Source organism: Arachis hypogaea, chromosome 1, assembly GCF_003086295.3.
Source record: "Arachis hypogaea cultivar Tifrunner chromosome 1, arahy.Tifrunner.gnm2.J5K5, whole genome shotgun sequence".
NCBI classification, from domain to species: domain Eukaryota; kingdom Viridiplantae; phylum Streptophyta; class Magnoliopsida; order Fabales; family Fabaceae; genus Arachis; species Arachis hypogaea.
In genome coordinates, this window is record NC_092036.1 from 8165366 (window position 1) to 8191538 (window position 26173).

At 40.4% G+C, this 26173-nt stretch overlaps 1 protein-coding gene across 1 annotated transcript; it reads right to left on the minus strand.

The window, feature by feature from the left end:
• Positions 1 to 22852: 22852 nt before the first annotated feature.
• Positions 22853 to 23181, minus strand: LOC112703766 (ubiquitin-like protein 5). The gene has a single exon (XM_025755646.3). It carries the CDS (start codon positions 23078 to 23080, stop codon positions 22859 to 22861), a length of 222 nt encoding a protein of 73 aa, XP_025611431.1. The 5' UTR covers positions 23081 to 23181; the 3' UTR covers positions 22853 to 22858.
• Between the last annotated feature and the right edge of the window lie 2992 nt (positions 23182 to 26173).

Below are 26173 nucleotides of genomic sequence, written 5' to 3' on the forward strand. Positions count from 1 at the left end.
TCTTTGCATTTGATCTTCAAATAGGATTTGCTGCATGCTCCTTTGAGTTTGCTCGAATTCTTGCTGAGCTGTTTGAACATTTGCTGCTGTTCGCACAATTTGTCAAGAGCGGCTAGAGCCAATTGGTATATTTCTCCAATGGAAGTGGTAGCCACTTCTTTGCGAAGAGCCATCATCATTCGGTGTAGCTCTGGCTGGAGTTCATCTGGCAAGGATGCGATAAAGACTTGTTTAAGTGGCGGATTATTATTTCCTCCAAGAGGATAATATTTAGCAGCCATTTTCTTGTAGTGCTTCTCCAAGTCCTTTCTGTTAAGTGAGCAACATTTCATTTCAAAGTATTCTTGAGAATTCCTCTTCTGAATGATTGTGATGTCTCCCAAGAATTCTTGGTGTATTATTCCTAGGAACTGTGAAGAGGTACCATTGATGAGTTGGAGTCTTTCATACTCAGACAGGTTATTCACCCATTCTCGGAGGTTGCCAGTCATCCGATTTATGAAGTCTGCAAGGACTTGGCTGCTTGTAAGGTTTGGATTGGCCATGGTGGTTTCAATCCAAGCACTGAATTCATTTAACCTTTCTCTGTACCTTGCTGGTTGAATATCATCAAAGGTGAACCATTTGTTAGAAGTTTTAACCTCAAAGGATCCTGTCTGTGTACGGCTAGATGAAGCTGTTGGTTCATCTCTTTCAGAAGTTATTCCCTCCTCTTCTTCTTCTTCTACAGGATTAACCATGGCTATTGCTGAAAGATCTGCTTTGTAGTCTTCTTCAGACCAATCATCTGTCTCTTCACTGGTTTCAGTAGTCTCCTCTTCAGATTCTTCATTAATTTCTGTGCTATGTGCTTGATTGTCCAAAGAGATCATATTAATTGATCGTCCTGGAGCAGGCGATCCTTCTTTGATGCCCTTATCTTTTGTAGGAACATTTTCTTCTCTGAAAAAATTCCCTGGTTTCCAAGGAGGATGGGGCTTGGGTTGATGAGAGGATTGAGACTGTGATGAATAACTTCGTCCTTGGGGAGAGATGGATTTTTTAGTGTTTGCTTGTCTGGCTAAATGATAAGTGGATTTGAAAATGGAGTCATAATCTGGAGTTTCTGGTGGTGAATATGTTGGGGGAAACAAAACAGGTGAATATGAAGGATATGGTTTAGGATACATGGATAAAGGGTCTATAGCCAGTGCTTGAAGTACAATTGCTTTATTTTTGTCCATCTCAATTTGGCGAAGTTGAGCTTTGACTTGCTCTAGCTCTCTATTTTTCTTGTGGAATTCTGGACCAAAGTACCTACTGTCAATATAGGTCTTGAGTTCTTGGTCAAGTTGAAAAGCTTGCCTAGATAGCCGATCTTTGAGATCAGCAACCTGTTCTGCCATGGAGCTTATTTGTGCTGAAAGATCTTCAGTTTTTTCCACAAGAGTGCCGAGGGTGTGATCAATTCGGAGTAAGACCTTATTTTGGCTGACTGCATTGTCTGTATGCCAGTTAAGTACTTCCTCTTGAGGGGTTGTTGCCTGATGCCCATGTGGAGTAATTCCTTGAGGAATCACATAAGGTCTTCTGGTGATTTTCTTTTCATCAGTCTGGGTCACTAGAGGTGGGAATTCCTCTTCATAGGGTCTGAGAGTGGCAATGCATGGGACATTATTGACTGCTTGATAGAGATGATCCATAGAGCCTTTTCTGGACAATCTTGTCTTTTTGAGCATTGGTTTCCTTTTGGTCATTGGGGCTGTGTCAGCGTCGTCAGGAGGCTCAGGTCTTTTGAAGGAGCAGGGTGATGGAAATGACTTCTTCTTCTTTTTCTTGTTCCTCCGTCTTTTCTCATATTCTTCCTCATCAGTGTCACTCCATTGGTTAACACAATCACAATCAGAATCGCACATAGAGGGATCAACATCCCATATAAAGTGACCATTTATATGAGAAACATAAACAGGTTTTCCGTTCTCATAAAAATGCACTGGTGGATCATGTTGGTTGTGAGTTGTTTGCACCGAAACAGGAGAGATCATGTTAATTCTTCTGAAAGATGATCCTCGTAGAGAGGTTTGCTTGGTTATTCCGGGTCTCTGAAAGACAGTGGTTACCGTCCCATCACTGTTGTGAGTAATAGTTGGTGGTGTTGTAGTGTGAACATCAATCTGTTCTTTCGGGAAGGCTTTCTCATAATCAGTAATCCATTCCGATGGAATAATAGAGGAGAGTTCGTCAGTGGTAATCATTCTTGGAATGTTTACGATTGCTGGTCCTCTTGCATTGTCTGTGAACATGAATAATGCTTCTCCTGTAGTGTTTGGGAGATTGAGATCAAGAGCATGATCTTGAACTCTATAGAGAACTTGATGATGCAGGGTGGCTTGTTCAGCATTTGAGTCTTGAATTACTTCAACCAGCTGTATCTGGATCTTTAGTCTTTGACATATCGTGGGATCTGAGAGTCTCATGGTAAAATTAGGGGCTATAGTAAGAATGACACTTCCATTTGAGAGTGTGGTTACTAACGCTCCTATTAATCCATGCTGGTATTCTTTGAAGGTGGTGTCTAAAAGAGCGACTTTGGCTATTACAGGAAGGGATCTTCTCCCATGAAGAGTGAGAATTAGCCTAACTGCTCCTAGATGTAAATGAGTGTAGCCCTGGTTCAGGTAACTTTGTATAAGTTCTGGAGCAATCTCCAAAGTTATGTACTGTTCAGCAGTAGTGGCTTTTAGACCACACTGTTGCAGGTGGGAAGACTGGATGACTTCTTTGGGAGGCGGAGAAGGGTTTCTGTGGAATAGATGGCGAATGGAGGTGAGAGTTGATTTCTTTTGTCTTTGGTAAAAAGAATATGGACTTATGAGAGGGTATTCAGTGGCTGGGGTTCGGGAGTCTTCTGGAACATGAGTGAATTCTACTAGTTGGTCAATTTTGTTGCCAAGGGTTTTCTTTAAACTAGTGGGTAATCGGTCTATACTTAGGGAGGTAGAGTGATGTATGGGTTGTGAAGAGCTTGACGAGTCTGTAGGATTCATGTTCAGTGATTCTCTCCTACTTGCTTTCACTAGTAATACCTTCTTCTTCCTCTTATCAACCTGAGGCTCTGATACCACAGGGGTGAATCTCCAGTACTTCAATAGAACAATGAAACAATACATTGTTTGCTTATCCCAATCACTATTTGTAACCATGAAAACGAGTGAGATTAAAGGGTCCGAGCAAAACTTAGCATTATAACATTGAGTCCCTTTTCCACTATGAGAAATTCCCATGGATCCTTTCCATGCCATTTTCTGATGAGCAGGATCCTCTTTTAGAGGCAAGCTCAGAGCATACTTTTATGGCACTGGATTGAGGAAGAAGGAAATAACACTAGCTAAGCTTTCAGAGAGAGAACGAGAATTTTTAGAACATTTTGTAAGATAGAAAAAGTGGATATATTACAATGTTCATTCAAGTCTGATTACAAATGGGGATGAGTTCCTCATTTTATAGAGGTCTCTAGATAGAACTGATATCTTACAAAATCTAAACAAACCTATCTTACAATGCCAACTGGAGGATAAGGATAAGCCTTATCTTACGAAATCTAAACAAACCTATCTTACAATGCCAACTGGAGGATAAGGATAAGCCTTATCTTCTAACTTTTCTGAGACATGTGACGAAAGTCACTTTATTCTAGCACACTTAATAATTATACATAGTGGGGCCATTGCTTTAATAAAGGGACGGTTTGAAATAGTCTTCTGGAAGGGTCCTATCTCCATCTGAGAATGATGAATCAGAAGCTGGATTGGTAGTCCCTAGGTAGAGAAATGGGTCTTCAGTATTTCCTTCATTTGGATCTTGGGCATCTTGCAGGTATGGGTCATATGGGTCTGATTTTTGGCCTTCAACATCATCCGTTATTCCTGCATCAACTCTGGTTGGGCTTGGTGGTAAAGCATACACCCTTCCACCTAGATCTTCAGAATTCAGATCTTCTTCAGAATTTCTGTTTGGGACATGTGTAGACGTGCTGGGTTGGTCTCTTGGTGCATAAAAAGAGTACTGTCCAAATTGATTGATTATTCCTGAAGTTATGAATCTGGACTGAAACTCCTGGAGGGTTATTGGTGGGACCTCTGATTGAAACGGGAGTCCCTCAATTACATCTCTCTCTCCAAATAGTCCAGGCTGCCAAAGTTTGCAAAGGTATTTAGCCAAGGCATTTAGGACTGTCTTTTCATCTGTAGGCCATATGGTGGAATACCCAACAATATTAACTTTGTTCATGGTATGTGCATTCACAGTATGTGCTTTACATTCTGTGAAATAATCTCTCTGAAGGGTGACAAAGCAACAGAATTTCCGCTTTGTCCTGGAGGGTTTATCCCATAATTGGTGTTGCTCAATCATGTTATATATCATTCCCCTCCATGCCCCAAGTGGCGCATACATAGCAAATAACCGTACTAGATGAGACTGGGCTTCAGTGCGGTTACACAGGATGTGATATACAGGGAAGAGTGGTATTATGATAGCACATGGATAGAGAGAAGACAGAGCCCAGATATACCACATCATTTCTTCTGGTATAGGTCCTTGGATAATTGGTATGGTGCAAAAAGGGGTATCCATGTCGAAGTACTTTGGATTTGGACAGATTTGGGTTATAATAAGGAGCTGGTGTAGCCAGTAAAACAAAGTTTGCCTGGCTAGACAGGCTATCTGAAATCCTGTCTGGGGTTTTGCTTTGAAAGGAAAAGGACCAATTTTTCTTCTGTATGGGTTATTGTGTAGTGGACAATCAGGGAATGGAATGGTGTATGAAGGATTGTGTGTACTCATGATGCAAATGTAATGGATTGGCTTGGGAGGTGGTTCTATTAGCTTGGGAGGTGGTTCTATTGGCTTGGGAGGTGGTTCTTTGGTTGGCCTGGAAAGGAAATCAGCAAGTGTGTTTTGGTGGCCTTTTATGTGTCTCACCTCAAATTTATAGCGGGAGAACCAATCTTTCCATCGCAAGAGTTGAGAGTCTGGCAAGATCTTTTTCTTGATCTCTAGCATTGATGGGAAAGAGGTGTTATCCATTTCCACAGTAAAATGATAAGAACTGAGGTGGAAATTGAATTTTTCTATCCCTCTTTTGACAGCAAGAATCTCTTTGTAAGTGGCATGGTAATGTTTTTCGGATTCTTTGAACTTCCCGCTAGCATGTGCACAATAGTCTCTAGTCCCATCAATTTCTTCAAGCAGCACAGCTCCCCAGAATTCATCACTAGCATCTGTCTGCAATATTCTCTTTCCTGTGCTGGGAATCTTTAAAGGAGGGGGGTCTTGTGCTATCTTCTTCAGGGTTTTGACAGCTGTGGTTTGTTCTGGTCCCCAAGGTGGGGGCTTCTTTTGCAAGAGTTTTGACAGCTGGATGGTATGTTTAGTCACATCTGGGATAAAGTCTCTGATGTAGTTGACGATTCCCAAGAATTGTTGGACTTGTTTGACTGTCATGTTCTCATCAGGGAAGTTGATTAGCCCTTTGGCAATGTGTTCCCCTGGTTGAAAAAACCCATCTTCAAAAACCATTCCAAGAAATTCAATTCTTTTCTTGGCAATAGAGCTCTTTTTGCTGATAGCATGATTCCCCGATCTTTGATGATTTGAGTGAATTGGGCCAGAAGTGCCTTGTGGGCTTCATTGTCTTTTGAGAACAGTAATATATCATCAATATAAATAAGTGTGGAGTGTAATATGGGCTCAAATATTTTTGTCATGGCTTTTTGGAAAAGAGACGGGGCAACTTTGAGTCCAAATGGCATTACTGTCCATTGATATTGGGCTTCAGGGATACAGAATGCTGTCTTGTATCTATCTTCAGGGTGGAGCCCAATTTGCCAAAAACCCGCTTTTAGATCGAACTTGCTGAATATTTTTGCTCCGCTTAACCTTTGTGTAGTAACTGAGATTTTTGGTAAGGGAAACTTGTCATCTTGTAAGAAGACATTAAGTGGCTTATAATCAATAACAAGCCTCTTCTTCCCCCTGTTCTGCTCAGCCCTTTTTTCAACATAGAATGCTTGACATGCCCAATTGGATTTGGTTGGTTCAATGAGTCCTTGGACAAGGAGAGCTGCACATTCAGCTCTTGCCAGTTTTAGATCTTCAGGGTTCATTCCTGAATGCGTGGCTTTTGTTGGATTGATGTCTTCATTCTTCTTGAAAGGGAGACGGACATAGAATTCTGGATTTTTCCACAAAGGTGCAGGGTGGTTGAATTGGTCATGACTGTCGCAACAAGCACTGATGAGTAGTTGTTGGATCTCCCTGTATTCCTCTGGAGCTTCTTGGATTTCAAGAATGCTTTGCATCCCTAAAAAAGGCAAAAACTGCCCTTTATAAGTTAAGCCGGTGGGTTTGATATGCATTCCATGGGTTCTGAAGAATGCATCAAATCCAAACAAAACATCTTTGTCTGGGAGGTAGCTTCCCAATACTCTGAGCCAAGTGATCTGGCCTGCAAATATCTCCAATCCAATGGGCTGTTTAGAGATAAGATTGATGGTGAAGATTTCACTGTTGGCTGCTGTGAATGTCTTCGAAATAGGTGCCCACATTTCCTTTGGCAAAACATGTGGCCTTAAGACAGTGGCGCAAGATCCAGTATCTAGCAATGCAACAGCCTTTGTGGGTTTGTCATAGATGGATGTCTTGACTTTTAGATCAAAATGGGGACGAGGAGTGCCATCAATCTGCTTCATTCCTAAGGATCCAAGATATCCAAGTTCTTCTTCTGGGAAATTTGATCCTTTAGGAATCTTTGTAGTAATGGAGGCCATGGGTGGTGCTAAGGAGGATATAGAAAAGATTGACCTTTTTGGTGGAAAGTCTTCTTCTGAATCAGAGTCTTGGAAAACATATTCAGTTTCCCCGTCTTTAACTTCTTGTTCTTCAAGTACTGATTCAAGGTCTTCTCCATCTTCAATGGAAGCTGCATCCATTAAGGATTGAAGCATCTTTATCTCCTTTTTTGTCTTGTGGGGACATGACTTAGCAAAATGTCCTTGCTTTCCACAGATGAAACATCTGTTTGATTTGGTCTGAGGTTTTCTTCTCTTGAAATAACGGTACTTTTGCTTCCTCCTTCCCCTTCTAAAAGTCCTTTGGTGGAATGCCTTGGTAGGCGATCGCCAATGGGTCTTTTTCTTGGTCTTACATTCACATGTGCTTGGCTCTTTGCATTTGATCTTCAAATAGGATTTGCTGCATGCTCCTTTGAGTTTGCTCGAATTCTTGCTGAGCTGTTTGAACATTTGCTGCTGTTCGCAAAATTTGTCAAGAGCGGCTAGAGCCAATTGGTATATTTCTCCAATGGTAGTGGTAGCCACTTCTTTGCGAAGAGCCATCATCATTCGGTGTAGCTCTGGCTGGAGTTCATCTGGCAAGGATGCGATAAAGACTTGTTTAAGTGGTGGATTATTATTTCCTCCAAGAGGATAATATTTAGCAGCCATTTTCTTGTAGTGCTTCTCCAAGTCCTTTCTGTTAAGTGAGCAACATTTCATTTCAAAGTATTCTTGAGAATTCCTCTTCTGAATGATTGTGATGTCTCCCAAGAATTCTTGGTGTATTATTCCTAGGAACTGTGAAGAGGTACCATTGATGAGTTGGAGTCTTTCATACTCAGACAGGTTATTCACCCATTCTCGGAGGTTGCCAGTCATCCGATTTATGAAGTCTGCAAGGACTTGGCTGCTTGTAAGGTTTGGATTGGCCATGGTGGTTTCAATCCAAGCACTGAATTCATTTAACCTTTCTCTGTACCTTGCTGGTTGAATATCATCAAAGGTGAACCATTTGTTAGAAGTTTTAACCTCAAAGGATCCTGTCTGTGTACGGCTAGATGAAGCTGTTGGTTCATCTCTTTCAGAAGTTATTCCCTCCTCTTCTTCTTCTTCTACAGGATTAACCATGGCTATTGCTGAAAGATCTGCTTTGTAGTCTTCTTCAGACCAATCATCTGTCTCTTCACTGGTTTCAGTAGTCTCCTCTTCAGATTCTTCATTAATTTCTGTGCTATGTGCTTGATTGTCCAAAGAGATCATATTAATTGATCGTCCTGGAGCAGGCGATCCTTCTTTGATGCCCTTATCTTTTGTAGGAACATTTTCTTCTCTGAAAAAATTCCCTGGTTTCCAAGGAGGATGGGGCTTGAGTTGATGAGAGGATTGAGACTGTGATGAATAACTTCGTCCTTGGGGAGAGATGGATTTTTTAGTGTTTGCTTGTCTGGCTAAATGATAAGTGGATTTGAAAATGGAGTCATAATCTGGAGTTTCTGGTGGTGAATATGTTGGGGGAAACAAAACAGGTGAATATGAAGGATATGGTTTAGGATACATGGATAAAGGGTCTATAGCCAGTGCTTGAGGTACAATTGCTTTACTTTTGTCCATCTCAATTTGGCGAAGTTGAGCTTTGACTTGCTCTATCTCTTTATTTTTCTTGTGGAATTCTGGACCAAAGTACCTACTGTCAATATAGGTCTTGAGTTCTTGGTCAAGTTGAAAAGCTTGCCTAGATAGCCGATCTTTGAGATCAGCAACCTGTTCTGCCATGGAGCTTATTTGTGCTGAAAGATCTTCAGTTTTTTCCACAAGAGTGCCGAGGGTGTGATCAATTCGGAGTAAGACCTTATTTTGGCTGACTGCATTGTCTGTATGCCAGTTAAGTACTTCCTCTTGAGGGGTTGTTGCCTGATGCCCATGTGGAGTAATTCCTTGAGGAATCACATAAGGTCTTCTGGTGATTTTCTTTTCATCAGTCTGGGTCACAAGAGGTGGGAATTCCTCTTCATAGGGTCTGAGAGTGGCAATGCATGGGACATTATTGACTGCTTGATAGAGATGATCCATAGAGCCTTTTCTGGACAATCTTGTCTTTTTGAGCATTGGTTTCCTTTTGGTCATTGGGGCTGTGTCAGCGTCGTCAGGAGTCTCAGGTCTTTTGAAGGAGCAGGGTGATGGAAATGACTTCTTCTTCTTTTTCTTGTTCCTCCGTCTTCTCTCATATTCTTTCTCATCAGTGTCACTCCATTGGTTAACACAATCACAATCAGAATCGCACATAGAGGGATCAACATCCCATATAAAGTGACCATTTATATGAGAAACATAAACAGGTATGGGTCATATGGGTCTGATTTTTGGCCTTCAACATCATCCGTTATTCCTGCATCAACTCTGGTTGGGCTTGGTGGTAAAGCATACACCCTTCCACCTAGATCTTCAGAATTCAGATCTTCTTCAGAATTTCTGTTTGGGACATGTGTAGACGTGCTGGGTTGGTCTCTTGGTGCATAAAAAGAGTACTGTCCAAATTGATTGATTATTCCTGAAGTTATGAATCTGGACTGAAACTCCTAGAGGGTTATTGGTGGGACCTCTGATTGAAACGGGAGTCCCTCAATTACATCTCTCTCTCCAAATAGTCCAGGCTGCCAAAGTTTGCAAAGGTATTTAGCCAAGGCATTTAGGACTGTCTTTTCATCTGTAGGCCATATGGTGGAATACCCAACAATATTAACTTTGTTCATGGTATGTGCATTCACAGTATGTGCTTTACATTCTGTGAAATAATCTCTCTGAAGGGTGACAAAGCAACAGAATTTCCGCTTTGTCCTGGAGGGTTTATCCCATAATTGGTGTTGCTCAATCATGTTATATAACATTCCTCTCCATGCCCCAAGTGGCGCATACATAGCAAATAACCGGACTAGATGAGACTGGGCTTCAGTGCGGTTACACAGGATGTGATATACAGGGAAGAGTGGTATTATGATAGCACATGGATAGAGAGAAGACAGAGCCCAGATATACCACATCATTTCTTCTGGTATAGGTCCTTGGATAATTGGTATGGTGCAAAAAGGGGTATCCATGTCGAAGTACTTTGGATTTGGACAGATTTGGGTTATAATAAGGAGCTGGTGTAGCCAGTAAAACAAAGTTTGCCTGGCTAGACAGGCTATCTGAAATCCTGTCTGGGGTTTTGCTTTGAAAGGAAAAGGACCAATTTTTCTTCTGTATGGGTTATTGTGTAGTGGACAATCAGGGAATGGAATGGTGTATGAAGGATTGTGTGTACTCATGATGCAAATGTAATGGATTGGCTTGGGAGGTGGTTCTATTGGCTTGGGAGGTGGTTCTTTGGTTGGCCTGGAAAGGAAATCAGCAAGTGTGTTTTGGTGGCCTTTTATGTGTCTCACCTCAAATTTATAGCGGGAGAACCAATCTTTCCATCGCAAGAGTTGAGAGTCTGGCAAGATCTTTTTCTTGATCTCTAGCATTGATGGGAAAGAGGTGTTATCCATTTCCACAGTAAAATGATAAGAACTGAGGTGGAAATTGAATTTTTCTATCCCTCTTTTGACAGCAAGAATCTCTTTGTAAGTGGCATGGTAATGTTTTTCGGATTCTTTGAACTTCCCGCTAGCATGTGCACAATAGTGTCTAGTCCCATCAATTTCTTCAAGCAGCACAGCTCCCCAGAATTCATCACTAGCATCTGTCTGCAATATTCTTTTTCCTGTGCTGGGAATCTTTAAAGGAGGGGGGTCTTGTGCTATCTTCTTCAGGGTTTTGACAGCTGTGGTTTGTTCTGGTCCCCAAGGTGGGGGCTTCTTTTGCAAGAGTTTTGACAGCTGGCTGGTATGTTTAGTCACATATGGGATAAAGTCTCTGATGTAGTTGACGATTCCCAAGAATTGTTGGACTTGTTTGACTGTCATGTTCTCATCAGGGAAGTTGATTAGCCCTTTGGCAATGTGTTCCCCTGGTTGAAAAAACCCATCTTCAAAAACCATTCCAAGAAATTCAATTCTTTTCTTGGCAATAGAGCTCTTTTTTGCTGATAGCATGATTCCCCGATCTTTGATTATTTGAGTGAATTGGGCCAGAAGTGCCTTGTGGGCTTCATTGTCTTTTGAGAACAGTAATATATCATCAATATAAATAAGTGTGGAGTGTAATATGGGCTCAAAGATTTTTGTCATGGCTTTTTGGAAAAGAGACGGGGCTACTTTGAGTCCAAATGGCATTACTGTCCATTGATATTGGGCTTCAGGGATACAGAATGCTGTCTTGTATCTATCTTCAGGGTGGAGCCCAATTTGCCAAAAACCCGCTTTTAGATCGAACTTGCTGAATATTTTTGCTCCGCTTAACCTTTGTGTAGTAACTGAGATTTTTGGTAAGGGAAACTTGTCATCTTGTAAGAAGACATTAAGTGGCTTATAATCAATAACAAGCCTCTTCTTCCCCCTGTTCTGCTCAGCCCTTTTTTCAACATAGAATGCTTGACATGCCCAATTGGATTTGGTTGGTTCAATGAGTCCTTGGACAAGGAGAGCTGCACATTCAGCTCTTGCCAGTTTTAGATCTTCAGGGTTCATTCCTGAATGCGTGGCTTTTGTTGGATTGATGTCTTCATTCTTCTTGAAAGGGAGACGGACATAGAATTCTGGATTTTTCCACAAAGGTGCAGGGTGGTTGAATTGGTCATGACTGTCGCAACAAGCACTGATGAGTAGTTGTTGGATCTCCCTGTATTCCTCTGGAGCTTCTTGGATTTCAAGAATGCTTTGCATCCCTAAAAAAGGCAAAAACTGCCCTTTATAAGTTAAGCCGGTGGGTTTGATATGCATTCCATGGGTTCTGAAGAATGCATCAAATCCAAACAAAACATCTTTGTCTGGGAGGTAGCTTCCCAATACTCTGAGCCAAGTGATCTGGCCTGCAAATATCTCCAATCCAATGGGCTGTTTAGAGATAAGATTGATGGTGAAGATTTCACTGTTGGCTGCTGTGAATGTCTTCGAAATAGGTGCCCACATTTCCTTTGGCAAAACATGTGGCCTTAAGACAGTGGCGCAAGATCCAGTATCTAGCAATGCAACAGCCTTTGTGGGTTTGTCATAGATGGATGTCTTGACTTTTAGATCAAAATGGGGACGAGGAGTGCCATCAATCTGCTTCATTCCTAAGGATCCAAGATATCCAAGTTCTTCTTCTGGGAAATTTGATCCTTTAGGAATCTTTGGAGTAATGGAGGCCATGGGTGGTGCTAAGGAGGATATAGAAAAGATTGACCTTTTTGGTGGAAAGTCTTCTTCTGAATCAGAGTCTTGGAAAACATATTCAGTTTCCCCGTCTTTAACTTCTTGTTCTTCAAGTACTGATTCAAGGTCTTCTCCATCTTCAATGGAAGCTGCATCCATTAAGGATTGAAGCATCTTTATCTCCTTTTTTGTCTTGTGGGGACATGACTTAGCAAAATGTCCTTGCTTTCCACAGATGAAACATCTGTTTGATTTGGTCTGAGGTTTTCTTCTCTTGAAATAACGGTACTTTTGCTTCCTCCTTCCCCTTCTAAAAGTCCTTTGGTGGAATGCCTTGGTAGGCGATCGCCAATGGGTCTTTTTCTTGGTCTTACATTCACATGTGCTTGGCTCTTTGCATTTGATCTTCAAATAGGATTTGCTGCATGCTCCTTTGAGTTTGCTCGAATTCTTGCTGAGCTGTTTGAACATTTGCTGCTGTTCGCACAATTTGTCAAGAGCGGCTAGAGCCAGTTGGTATATTTCTCCAATGGTAGTGGTAGCCACTTCTTTGCGAAGAGCCATCATCATTCGGTGTAGCTCTGGCTGGAGTTCATCTGGCAAGGATGTGATAAAGACTTGTTTAAGTGGCGGATTTTTATTTCCTCCAAGAGGATAATATTTAGCAGCCATTTTCTTGCAGTGCTTCTCCAAGTCCTTTCTGTTAAGTGAGCAACATTTCATTTCAAAGTATTCTTGAGAATTCCTCTTCTGAATGATTGTGATGTCTCCCAAGAATTCTTGGTGTATTATTCCTAGGAACTGTGAAGAGGTACCATTGATGAGTTGGAGTCTTTCATACTCAGACAGGTTATTCACCCATTCTCGGAGGTTGCCAGTCATCCGATTTATGAAGTCTGCAAGGACTTGGCTGCTTGTAAGGTTTGGATTGGCCATGGTGGTTTCAATCCAAGCACTGAATTCATTTAACCTTTCTCTGTACCTTGCTGGTTGAATATCATCAAAGGTGAACCATTTGTTAGAAGTTTTAACCTCAAAGGATCCTGTCTGTGTACGGCTAGATGAAGCTGTTGGTTCATCTCTTTCAGAAGTTATTCCCTCCTCTTCTTCTTCTTCTACAGGATTAACCATGGCTATTGCTGAAAGATCTGCTTTGTAGTCTTCTTCAGACCAATCATCTGTCTCTTCACTGGTTTCAGTAGTCTCCTCTTCAGATTCTTCATTAATTTCTGTGCTATGTGCTTGATTGTCCAAAGAGATCATATTAATTGATCGTCCTGGAGCAGGCGATCCTTCTTTGATGCCCTTATCTTTTGTAGGAACATTTTCTTCTCTGAAAAAATTCCCTGGTTTCCAAGGAGGATGGGGCTTGGGTTGATGAGAGGATTGAGACTGTGATGAATAACTTCGTCCTTGGGGAGAGATGGATTTTTTAGTGTTTGCTTGTCTGGCTAAATGATAAGTGGATTTGAAAATGGAGTCATAATCTGGAGTTTCTGGTGGTGAATATGTTGGGGGAAACAAAACAGGTGAATATGAAGGATATGGTTTAGGATACATGGATAAAGGGTCTATAGCCAGTGCTTGAGGTACAATTGCTTTACTTTTGTCCATCTCAATTTGGCGAAGTTGAGCTTTGACTTGCTCTAGCTCTGTATTTTTCTTGTGGAATTCTGGACCAAAGTACCTACTGTCAATATAGGTCTTGAGTTCTTGGTCAAGTTGAAAAGCTTGCCTAGATAGCCGATCTTTGAGATCAGTAACCTGTTCTGCCATGGAGCTTATTTGTGCTGAAAGATCTTCAGTTTTTTCCACAAGAGTGCCGAGGGTGTGATCAATTCGGAGTAAGACCTTATTTTGGCTGACTGCATTGTCTGTATGCCAGTTAAGTACTTCCTCTTGAGGGGTTGTTGCCTGATGCCCATGTGGAGTAATTCCTTGAGGAATCACATAAGGTCTTCTGGTGATTTTCTTTTCATCAGTCTGGGTCACTAGAGGTGGGAATTCCTCTTCATAGGGTCTGAGAGTGGCAATGCATGGGACATTATTGACTGCTTGATAGAGATGATCCATAGAGCCTTTTCTGGACAATCTTGTCTTTTTGAGCATTGGTTTCCTTTTGGTCATTGGGGCTGTGTCAGCGTCGTCAGGAGGCTCAGGTCTTTTGAAGGAGCAGGGTGATGGAAATGACTTCTTCTTCTTCTTCTTGTTCCTCCGTCTTCTCTCATATTCTTCCTCATCAGTGTTACTCCATTGGTTAACACAATCACAATCAGAATCGCACATAGAGGGATCAACATCCCATATAAAGTGACCATTTATATGAGAAACATAAACAGGTTTTCCGTTCTCATAAAAATGCACTGGTGGATCATGTTGGTTGTGAGTTGTTTGCACCTGAACAGGAGAGATCATGTTAATTCTTCTGAAAGATGATCCTCGTAGAGAGGTTTGCTTGGTTATTCCGGGTCTCTGAAAGACAGTGGTTACCGTCCCATCACTGTTGTGAGTAATAGTTGGTGGTGTTGTAGTGTGAACATCAATCTGTTCTTTCGGGAAGGCTTTCTCATAATCAGTAATCCATTCCAATGGAATAATAGAGGAGAGTTCATCAGTGGTAATCATTCTTGGAATGTTTACGATTGCTGGTCCTCTTGCATTGTCTGTGAACATGAATAATGCTTCTCCTGTAGTGTTTGGGAGATTGAGATCAAGAGCATGATCTTGAACTCTATAGAGAACTTGATGATGCAGGGTGGCTTGTTCAGCATTTGAGTCTTGAATTACTCCAACCAGCTGTATCTGGATCTTTAGTCTTTGACATATCGTGGGATCTGAGAGTCTCATGGTAAAATTAGGGGCTATAGTAAGAATGACACTTCCATTTGAGAGTGTGGTTACTAACGCTCCTATTAATGCATGCTGGTATTCTTTGAAGGTGGTGTCTAAAAGAGCGACTTTGGCTGTTACAAGAAGGGATCTTCTCCCATGAAGAGTGAGAATTAGCCTAACTGCTCCTAGATGTAAATGAGTGTAGCCCTGGTTCAGGTAACTTTGTATAAGTTCTGGAGGAATCTCCAAAGTTATGTACTGTTCAGCAGTAGTGGCTTTTAGACCACACTGTTGCAGGTGGGAAGACTGGATGACTTCTTTGGGAGGCGGAGAAGGGTTTCTGTGGATTAGATGGCGAATGGAGGTGAGAGTTGATTTCTTTTGTCTTTGGTAAAAAGAATATGGACTTATGAGAGGGTATTCAGTGGCTGGGGTTTGGGAGTCTTCTGGAACATGAGTGAATTCTACTAGTTGGTCAATTTTGTTGCCAAGGGTTTTCTTTAAACTAGTGGGTAATCGGTCTATACTTAGGGAGGTAGAGTGATGTATGGGTTGTGAAGAGCTTGACGAGTCTGTAGGATTCATGTTCAGTGATTCTCTCCTACTTGCTTTCTCTCCTGTTCAGGTGCAAACAACTCACAACCAACATGATCCACCAGTGCATTTTTATGAGAACGGAAAACCTGTTTATGTTTCTCATATAAATGGTCACTTTATATGGGATGTTGATCCCTCTATGTGCGATTCTGATTGTGATTGTGTTAACCAATGGAGTGACACTGATGAGGAAGAATATGAGAGAAGACGGAGGAACAAGAAAAAGAAGAAGAAGTCATTTCCATCACCCTGCTCCTTCAAAAGACCTGAGCCTCCTGACGACGCTGACACAGCCCCAATGACCAAAAGGAAACCAATGCTCAAAAAGACAAGATTGTCCAGAAAAGGCTCTATGGATCATCTCTATCAAGCAGTCAATAATGTCCCATGCATTGCCACTCTCAGACCCTATGAAGAGAAATTCCCACCTCTAGTGACCCAGACTGATGAAAAGAAAATCACCAGAAGACCTTATGTGATTCCTCAAGGAATTACTCCACATGGGCATCAGGCAACAACCCCTCAAGAGGAAGTACTTAACTGGCATACAGACAATGCAGTCAGCCAAAATAAGGTCTTACTCCGAATTGATCACACCCTCGGCACTCTTGTGGAAAAAACTGAAGATCTTTCAGCACAAATAAGCTCCATGGCAGAACAGGTTGCTGATCTCAAAGATCGGCTATCTAGGCAAGCTTTTCAACTTGACCAAGAACGCAAGACCTATATTGACAGTAGGTACTTTGGTCCAGAATTCCACAAGAAAAATAGAGAGATAGAGCAAGTCAAAGCTCAACTTCGCCAAATTGAGATGGACAAAAGTAAAGCAATTGTACCTCAAGCACTGGCTATAGACCCTTTATCCATGTATCCTAAACCATATCCTTCATATTCACCTGTTTTGTTTCCCCCAACATATTCACCACCAGAAACTCCAGATTATGACTCCATTTTCAAATCCACTTATCATTTAGCCAGACAAGCAAACACTAAAAAATCCATCTCTCCCCAAGGACGAAGTTATTCATCACAGTCTCAATCCTCTCATCAACCCAAGCCCCATCCTCCTTGGAAACCAGGGAATTTTTTCAGAGAAGAAAATGTTCCTACAAAAGATAAGGGCATCAAAGAAGGATCGCCTGCTCCAGGACGATCAATTAATATGATCTCTTTGGACAATCAAGCACATAGCACAGAAATTAATGAAGAATCTGAAGAGGAGACTACTGAAACCAGTGAAGAGACAGATGATTGGTCTGAAGAAGACTACAAAGCAGATCTTTCAGCAATAGCCATGGTTAATCCTGTAGAAGAAGAAGAAGAGGAGGGAATAACTTCTGAAAGAGATGAACCAACAGCTTCATCTAGCCGTACACAGACAGGATCCTTTGAGGTTAAAACTTCTAACAAATGGTTCACCTTTGATGATATTCAACCAGCAAGGTACAGAGAAAGGTTAAATGAATTCAGTGCTTGGATTGAAACCACCATGGCCAATCCAAACCTTACAAGCAGCCAAGTCCTTGCAGACTTCATAAATCGGATGACTGGCAACCTCCTAGAATGGGTGAATAACCTGTCTGAGTATGAAAGACTCCAACTCATCAATGGTACCTCTTCACAGTTCCTAGGAATAATACACCAAGAATTCTTGGGAGACATCACAATCATTCAGAAGAGGAATTCTCAAGAATACTTTGAAATGAAATGTTGCTCACTTAATAGAAAGGACTTGGAGAAGCACTGCAAGAAAATGGCTGCTAAATATTATCCTCTTGGAGGAAATAATAATCCGCCACTTAAACAAGTCTTTATCGCATCCTTGCCAGATGAACTCCAGCCAGAGCTACACCGAATGATGATGGCTCTTCGCAAAGAAGTGGCTACCACTACCATTGGAGAAATATACCAATTGGCTCTAGCCGCTCTTGACAAATTGTGCGAACAGCAGCAAATGTTCAAACAGCTCAGCAAGAATTCGAGCAAACTCAAAGGAGCATGCAGCAAATCCTATTTGAAGATCAAATGCAAAGAGCCAAGCACATGTGAATGTAAGACCAAGAAAAAGACCCATTGGCGATCGCCTACCAAGGCATTCCACCAAAGGACTTTTAGAAGGGGAAGGAGGAAGCAAAAGTACCGTTATTTCAAGAGAAGAAAACCTCAGACTAAATCAAACAGATGTTTCATCTGTGGAAAGCAAGGACATTTTGCTAAGTCATGTCCCCACAAGACAAAAAAGGAGATAAAGATGCTTCAATCCTTAATGGATGCAGCTTCCATTGAAGATGGAGAAGACCTTGAATCAGTACTTGAAGAACAAGAAGTTAAAGACGGGGAAACTGAATATGTTTTCCAAGACTCTGATTCAGAAGAAGACTTTCCACCAAAAAGGTCAATCTTTTCTATATCCTCCTTAGCACCACCCATGGCCTCCATTACTACAAAGATTCCTAAAGGATCAAATTTCCCAGAAGAAGAACTTGGATATCTTGGATCCTTAGGAATGAAGCAGATTGATGGCACTCCTCGTCCCCATTTTGATCTAAAAGTCAAGACATCCATCTATGACAAACCCACAAAGGCTGTTGCATTGCTAGATACTGGATCTTGCGCCACTGTCTTAAGGACACATGTTTTGCCAAAGGAAATGTGGGCACCTATTTCGAAGACATTCACAGCAGCCAACAGTGAAATCTTCACCATCAATCTTATCTCTAAACAGCCCATTGGATTGGAGATATTTGCAGGCCAGATCACTTGGCTCAGAGTATTGGGAAGCTACCTCCCAGACAAAGATGTTTTGTTTGGATTTGATGCATTCTTCAGAACCCATGGAATGCATATCAAACCCACCGGCTTAACTTATAAAGGGCAGTTTTTGCCTTTTTTAGGGATGCAAAGCATTCTTGAAATCCAAGAAGCTCCAGAGGAATACAGGGAGATCCAACAACTACTCATCAGTGCTTGTTGCGACAGTCATGACCAATTCAACCACCCTGCACCTTTGTGGAAAAATCCAGAATTCTATGTCCGTCTCCCTTTCAAGAAGAATGAAGACATCAATCCAACAAAAGCCACGCATTCAGGAATGAACCCTGAAGATCTAAAACTGGCAAGAGCTGAATGTGCAGCTCTCCTTGTCCAAGGACTCATTGAACCAACCAAATCCAATTGGGCATGTCAAGCATTCTATGTTGAAAAAAGGGCTGAGCAGAACAGGGGGAAGAAGAGGCTTGTTATTGATTATAAGCCACTTAATGTCTTCTTACAAGATGACAAGTTTCCCTTACCAAAAATCTCAGTTACTACACAAAGGTTAAGCGGAGCAAAAATATTCAGCAAGTTCGATCTAAAAGCGGGTTTTTGGCAAATTGGGCTCCACCCTGAAGATAGATACAAGACAGCATTCTGTATCCCTGAAGCCCAATATCAATGGACAGTAATGCCATTTGGACTCAAAGTAGCCCCGTCTCTTTTCCAAAAAGCCATGACAAAAATCTTTGAGCCCATATTACACTCCACACTTATTTATATTGATGATATATTACTGTTCTCAAAAGACAATGAAGCCCACAAGGCACTTCTGGCCCAATTCACTCAAATCATCAAAGATCGGGGAATCATGCTATCAGCAAAAAAGAGCTCTATTGCCAAGAAAAGAATTGAATTTCTTGGAATGGTTTTTGAAGATGGGTTTTTTCAACCAAGGGAACACATTGCCAAAGGGCTAATCAACTTCCCTGATGAGAACATGACAGTCAAACAAGTCCAACAATTCTTGGGAATCGTCAACTACATCAGAGACTTTATCCCAAATGTGACTAAACATACCAGCCAGCTGTCAAAACTCTTGCAAAAGAAGCCCCCACCTTGGGGACCAGAACAAACCACAGCTGTCAAAACCCTGAAGAAGATAGCACAAGACCCCCCTCCTTTAAAGATTCCCAGCACAGGAAAAAGAATATTGCAGACAGATGCTAGTGATGAATTCTGGGGAGCTGTGCTGCTTGAAGAAATTGATGGGACTAGACACTATTGTGCACATGCTAGCGGGAAGTTCAAAGAATCCGAAAAACATTACCATGCCACTTACAAAGAGATTCTTGCTGTCAAAAGAGGGATAGAAAAATTCAATTTCCACCTCAGTTCTTATCATTTTACTGTGGAAATGGATAACACCTCTTTCCCATCAATGCTAGAGATCAAGAAAAAGATCTTGCCAGACTCTCAACTCTTGCGATGGAAAGATTGGTTCTCCCGCTATAAATTTGAGGTGAGACACATAAAAGGCCACCAAAACACACTTGCTGATTTCCTTTCCAGGCCAACCAAAGAACCACCTCTCAAGCCAATAGAACCACCTCCCAAGCCAATAGAACCACCTCCCAAGCCAATCCATTACATTTGCATCATGAGTACACACAATCCTTCATACACCATTCCATTCCCTGATTGTCCACTACACAATAACCCATACAGAAGAAAAATTGGTCCTTTTCCTTTCAAAGCAAAACCCCAGACAGGATTTCAGATAGCCTGTCTAGCCAGGCAAACTTTGTTTTACTGGCTACACCAGCTCCTTATTATAACCCAAATCTGTCCAAATCCAAAGTACTTCGACATGGATACCCCTTTTTGCACCATACCAATTATCCAAGGACCTATACCAGAAGAAATGATGTGGTATATCTGGGCTCTGTCTTCTCTCTATCAATGTGCTATCATAATACCACTCTTCCCTGTATATCACATCCTGTGTAACCGCACTGAAGCCCAGTCTCATCTAGTCCGGTTATTTGCTATGTATGCGCCACTTGGGGCATGGAGAGGAATGTTATATAACATGATTGAGCAACACCAATTATGGGATAAACCCTCCAGGACAAAGCAGAAATTCTGTTGCTTTGTCACCCTTCAGAGAGATTATTTCACAGAATGTAAAGCACATACTGTGAATGCACATACCATGAACAAAGTTAATATTGTTGGGTATTCCACCATATGGCCTACAGATGAAAAGACAGTCCTAAATGCCTTGGCTAAATACCTTTGCAAACTTTGGCAGCCTGGACTATTTGGAGAGAGAGATGTAATTGAGGGACTCCCGTTTCAATCAGAGGTCCCACCAATAACCCTCCAGGAGTTTCAGTCCAGATTCATAACTTCAGGAATAATCAATCAATTTGGACAGTACTCTTTTTATGCACCAAGAGACCAACCCAGCACGTCTACACATGTCCCAAACAGAAATTCTGAAGAAGATCTGAATTCTGAATATCTAGGTGGAAGGGTGTATGCTTTACCACCAAGCCCAACCAGAGTTGATGCAGGAATAACGGATGATGTTGAAGGCCAAAAATCAGACCCATATGACCCATACCTACAAGATGCCCAAGATCCAAATGAAGGAAATACTGAAGACCCATTTCTCTACCTAGGGACTACCAATCCAGCTTCTGATTCATCATTCTCAGATGGAGATGGGACCCTTCCAGAAGACTATTTCAAACCGTCCCTTTATTAAAGCAATGGCCCCACTATGTATAATTATTAAGTGTGCTAGAATAAAGTGACTTTCGTCACATGTCTCAGAAAAGTTAGAAGATAAGGCTTATCCTTATCCTCCAGTTGGCATTGTAAGATAGGTTTGTTTAGATTTCGTAAGATAAGGCTTATCCTTATCCTCCAGTTGTCATTGTAAGATAGGTTTGTTTAGATTTTGTAAGATATCAGTTCTATCTAGAGACCTCTATAAAATGAGGAACTCATCCCCATTTGTAATCAGACTTGAATGAACATTGTAATATATCCACTTTTTCTATCTTACAAAATGTTCTAAAAATTCTCGTTCTCTCTCTGAAAGCTTAGCTAGTGTTATTTCCTTCTTCCTCAATCCAGTGCCATAAAAGTATGCTCTGAGCTTGCCTCTAAAAGAGGATCCTGCTCATCAGAAAATGGCATGGAAAGGATCCATGGGAATTTCTCATAGTGGAAAAGGGACTCAGACCGTTTACATGTAGATCTCGTTTGACCACCTCATGGATGGTCTTCTTAGGTCTTTCTCTGCCTTTCGCCCTTTGTCCATCTTCCATCTCATCTACCCTCCTGACTGGATGTTCTATCGGTCTTCTTCTCACATGTCCAAACCACCTGAGACGCGATTCAACCATCTTTTCCACAATGGGTGCTACTCCAACTCTCTCCCTTATATCTTCATTCCTTATTTTATCCAATCGCGTATGACCACTCATCCATCTCAACATCTTCATCTCTGCCACACTCAGCTTATGTTCGTGCTCCCCTTTAGCCGCCCAACACTCCGTACCATACAGCATAGCCGGTCTTATGGCTGTGCGATAGAATTTACCTTTAAGTTTTAAAGACACTTTTTTGTCGCATATAAAACCAGATGCACTCCACCATTTTGACCAACCTGCTTGGATCCTATGATTTACATCCTGTTCAATCTCTCCATTATCCTGTATGATACACCCAAGATACTTAAAATTTTTAACTTTTCTTAGGATGTTTTCTCCAATCTTCACCTCTATATTGGGGTTTTTCCTTCTCAGACTGAACTTCATTCCATATATTCCGTCTTGCTACGGCTTATGCGCAGACCATACACTTCTAAAGCTTCTCTCCATAACTCCAACTTCTTATTTAGGTCTTCCCTTGACTCTCCCATAAGGACGATATCATCGGCAAACAGCATGCACCATGGCACAGGCTCTTGGATGTGCTCTGTGAGTACCTCCAAGACTAATGTGAAAAGGTATGGACTTAAGGATGATCCCTGGTGTAATCCTATACCAATAGGGAATTCCTCTGTCACACCACCTTGAGTCTTCACACTAGTTGTGGCCCCATCATACATGTCTTTTATTGCCCGAATATATGCGATCCTTACTCTCTTCTTTTCTAAAATCTTCCATAAGACCTCCCTTGGTACCCTATCATACGCTTTTTCCAAATCAATAAACACCATATGTAGATCCCTTTTATTACTACGATACCTCTCCATCATCCTTCTTAATAGGTATATCGCTTCAGTGGTAGATCTTCCTGGCATAAATCCAAATTGGTTCTCTGTTACTTGTGTCTCTTTTCTCAACCTCTGTTCTTAAGGAAGCAGCATGCACAGAAATAATAACATGAGCACATAAATTGTGCAATTCCTTAAAGAAATAACTTTCACCAGTGATGAACAAAATTATGAATCCACAATGTTCAGCAAAGGTAAATTCCAACAAGTCAATTGTTAAATAAACGCAAAATCATGGGGAACCTAAAATAAACAATAATAGGGAAGAAAGAAGAGACATTTGAAGAGGGATTTTAGTTGTAGTAGAGCTCGAGGCCCATGCCGTCGTGGATCTCGCAATCTTTGAGGGTGATATGATCCTTGTAGATGGTGTACCACTTCTGGATGCGAATCTTGTCGGCCCTCGTTCCTGTCTGAGCTGCAACCAGCTTCTTCAGGTCTCCGATGGTGTCGTCATCGTTGCATTTCACGCGAACCTTCTTCCCCAATCGATCGTTTAGAACCACCTCGATCATCTTCTCTTCTTAGTTAATCGTTCCCTGAAACTTGAAACCGAAACCCTAATCCCCCAATTCCTTCTGTTCTGTAGCCTAACCTTTGTGAGTTTGGGAAAAGAAGGATTGATAGTTAGAGGAAGAGATTTTTTTTTCAATAGGTGAGGAAGATGCGTGGACTCTTGGAGCGCTTGAAAGAAAGTTAAGAAGTTTTCTTGTTGAGATAAGACAACGAGATTTTTGAAAAAAAAATACTAATATAGTTTTTAAACTTTATTTTTATGGGATAGATTAATTTTTGTGAAAAAAATTAATGTTATTATTCACTCTTTTTTATTTGTTGAATAGAATTGGACCTTTATGTTTTTGTAGATAGATAGTGGATAGCCTTTATATGCAGGGATTGACAAAAAAAGATAAAGAAATGTGTTTAGGATTGGAGGCTAAAATAAATATGAATTTTGAGAATATAAAATTATTAATTATATGATAATAATATAAATTAAAAGGTAAATTATAAGGTAAAGATGTAAGTTTACAGATCTTTCCTTTTATATGATGAAAGAGAGATTAAAAATACTAAGATCCACATATTGAACATTAATAAAATAAAAAAAATAACTATAAAAAAATTTAATTCTCCCTCTATACAATTTCAATCTGTATAGTAGAGTGTCCCAAATTAAAAAGATAAGTCTAATAGTATTATTAGTGACCGTGAAATAATAAAATTTGAAATAAATAAAGGTAGTTGAATGAATTTCAGATTTTAAAATTATTAAAAATTAAAATTTAAAATGTTTTAAATTTGAAGCTATCGATAATTAACATTGTAGAATAAATTTTAAAATAAGTATTTTTAATTAAATAAGTTAAACAAATGTACAAATAAAGGTTATTTATTTAGTATTTTTTTTATTTTGCATTGAATATTTAGAGTTTGTAATTTAGTATTTATAGTTTACGATTAGGTTAAGATCAGGGTATTTTTGGATTTGAAATTTGGGTTTAGGGTATGTTAATGAGGATTTAGTTTTTAGAGTTTAGAATTTAAGGGTTTAGAATTTAGAATTTAAAATTTAGAATTTAGTGTTTAAGATTTAGAATTTGGTGATGTATATTTAGTTTTTTTTTTAAATTAGTTTATAAATTTTAAATTAGTGATTATTTGAAAATAAAGACTCTAAAAAATTTGATATTGTAATTTAAATATATGATAAATTAGATTGTATTTAGTTAATTAAAACATATGCAAATATTATTGTGTTTAGTTAATTTTTAACTATTTTATAATGATAAACTAATAAATGGTTAATTCTATTTGATCCAAATTAATATATTTTAGAATAATTTATTTAATTTAAAATAATGCAAGGATATTTAATTTTGAATTGAAAATTAACATAGGCATATATTTTTTTTATGTTAAAGTTGATCCTGGGTGGAGTAGCATAACATCTAATACCCTACCAATTTATTGTTCTTATTATAATCCCTCATATCAATATTATTATTGTTCATTTTTTTTTTCTGGTCAGAATTTTTATTCTTTTATTTTTGTCAGGCCTAACAATATAAGATGTCTTAGACCAAAAAACTCCCAGCCGACCCAATTAGCATCACAACTCCATAGTGGTAGCAAAATCTGCATTCTTCTTTTCACAATATTTACGTGAATAATAACATTTTTCTGTCCCAAGTGTCACGACCTTGGACACACTCCAACGCTACCGTGCCGGCACTCGAACTTACTCAACCTCTTGAGCTAAGACCAAGTCAGCCTAACCCTCAATACTTAGCAAGAAAGCTAAGAACACAAGAAAAAGGAAGCTTGGTGGAAATAACACTTTAGTATTCAAGTGTGGTTACAAATGATTCACACCCCCTCACACTAACTCTTACCTCCTATTTATAGCCATCCACCTCCTCAATGGATGGTTAGGATTAAATCTAATTAATGGTCTAGATTAATCATCTAGAATCTTCTTTATAAATATCTATCCTACCACTACTTTCTAAATACTTCTAGATTGTTCCATACAACTCTTCATACTTTTATATCAACCCACACACTTCTAGAATATTCTATGATCTTCTAGAGTCTTCTAGAACCTTCTAGGGTATTCCAGGAACTTCTAGGACATTCTAGAACGTTCCAGAACCATCTAGAGTATTCTCAAATACTCCAGAAAACTATACAAACACTGTTAAATCTAACCTTCTAAAAATTTACCGTGACATTCTCCCACACCTAATGCGCAGACGTCCTCATCGCGTTCTGTTCATGATAGCGCTCTAGGTGTTCTTGGAATTGTCACAGATCTTCACGAGCTTCTCAACTAGCTTCAGTTATCGGAAGTCCTTTCCACTTGATCAAGTATTGGATACTTGATGGTACTCCTCTTCGTCGCATGACGCGATTAGCTAAGATCTCTTCGATTTCTTTATCAAAGGATCTAATAACCACAGGCGGAGCACGACTCGAATCACCTCTACTCGGTTCATCTTGGTCTTCGTGATATGGTTTAAGCATACTCACATGGAAGACCGGGTGGATCTTCATAGAGGGAGGGAGTTGTACTTTGTAAGCAACTTCTCCAACACGTCCAATGATCTCAAATGGCCCTTCGTATTTACGGATTAAGCCTTTATGAACCTTGCGAAAGGCTTTGAATTATTGTGGAAGAAGTTTAATCATTACCTTGTCTCCCACTTGATAGCTTGCATGCCTCCTCTTCTTATCTGCCCATTTCTTCATCCTCTTTGTAGCTTTGTCGAGGTAAGAACGAGTGACATCTTCTTGTTCTTCCCAAGATTTAATCATATGATAAGCTCCAGGGCTCTTCCCTGAGTAGGAAGAAGAAAGAGAGTGAGGTGTAAGCGGCTGTTGTCCAATCACAATCTCGAACGGGCTCTTCCCTATGGACTCGCTCCTTTGCAAATTGTATGAGAACTGAGCAATGTCGAGGAGTTTTGTCCAGTCCTTCTGATTAGCGCTTTACAAAATGCCTCAAGTAACACTCGAGTAAGGCATTCACTCTCTCAGTCTGCCCATCGTTTGAGGATGGAAGCTTGTTGAAAAATGAAGCTCCGACCCAAGGGGTTTGAACAACT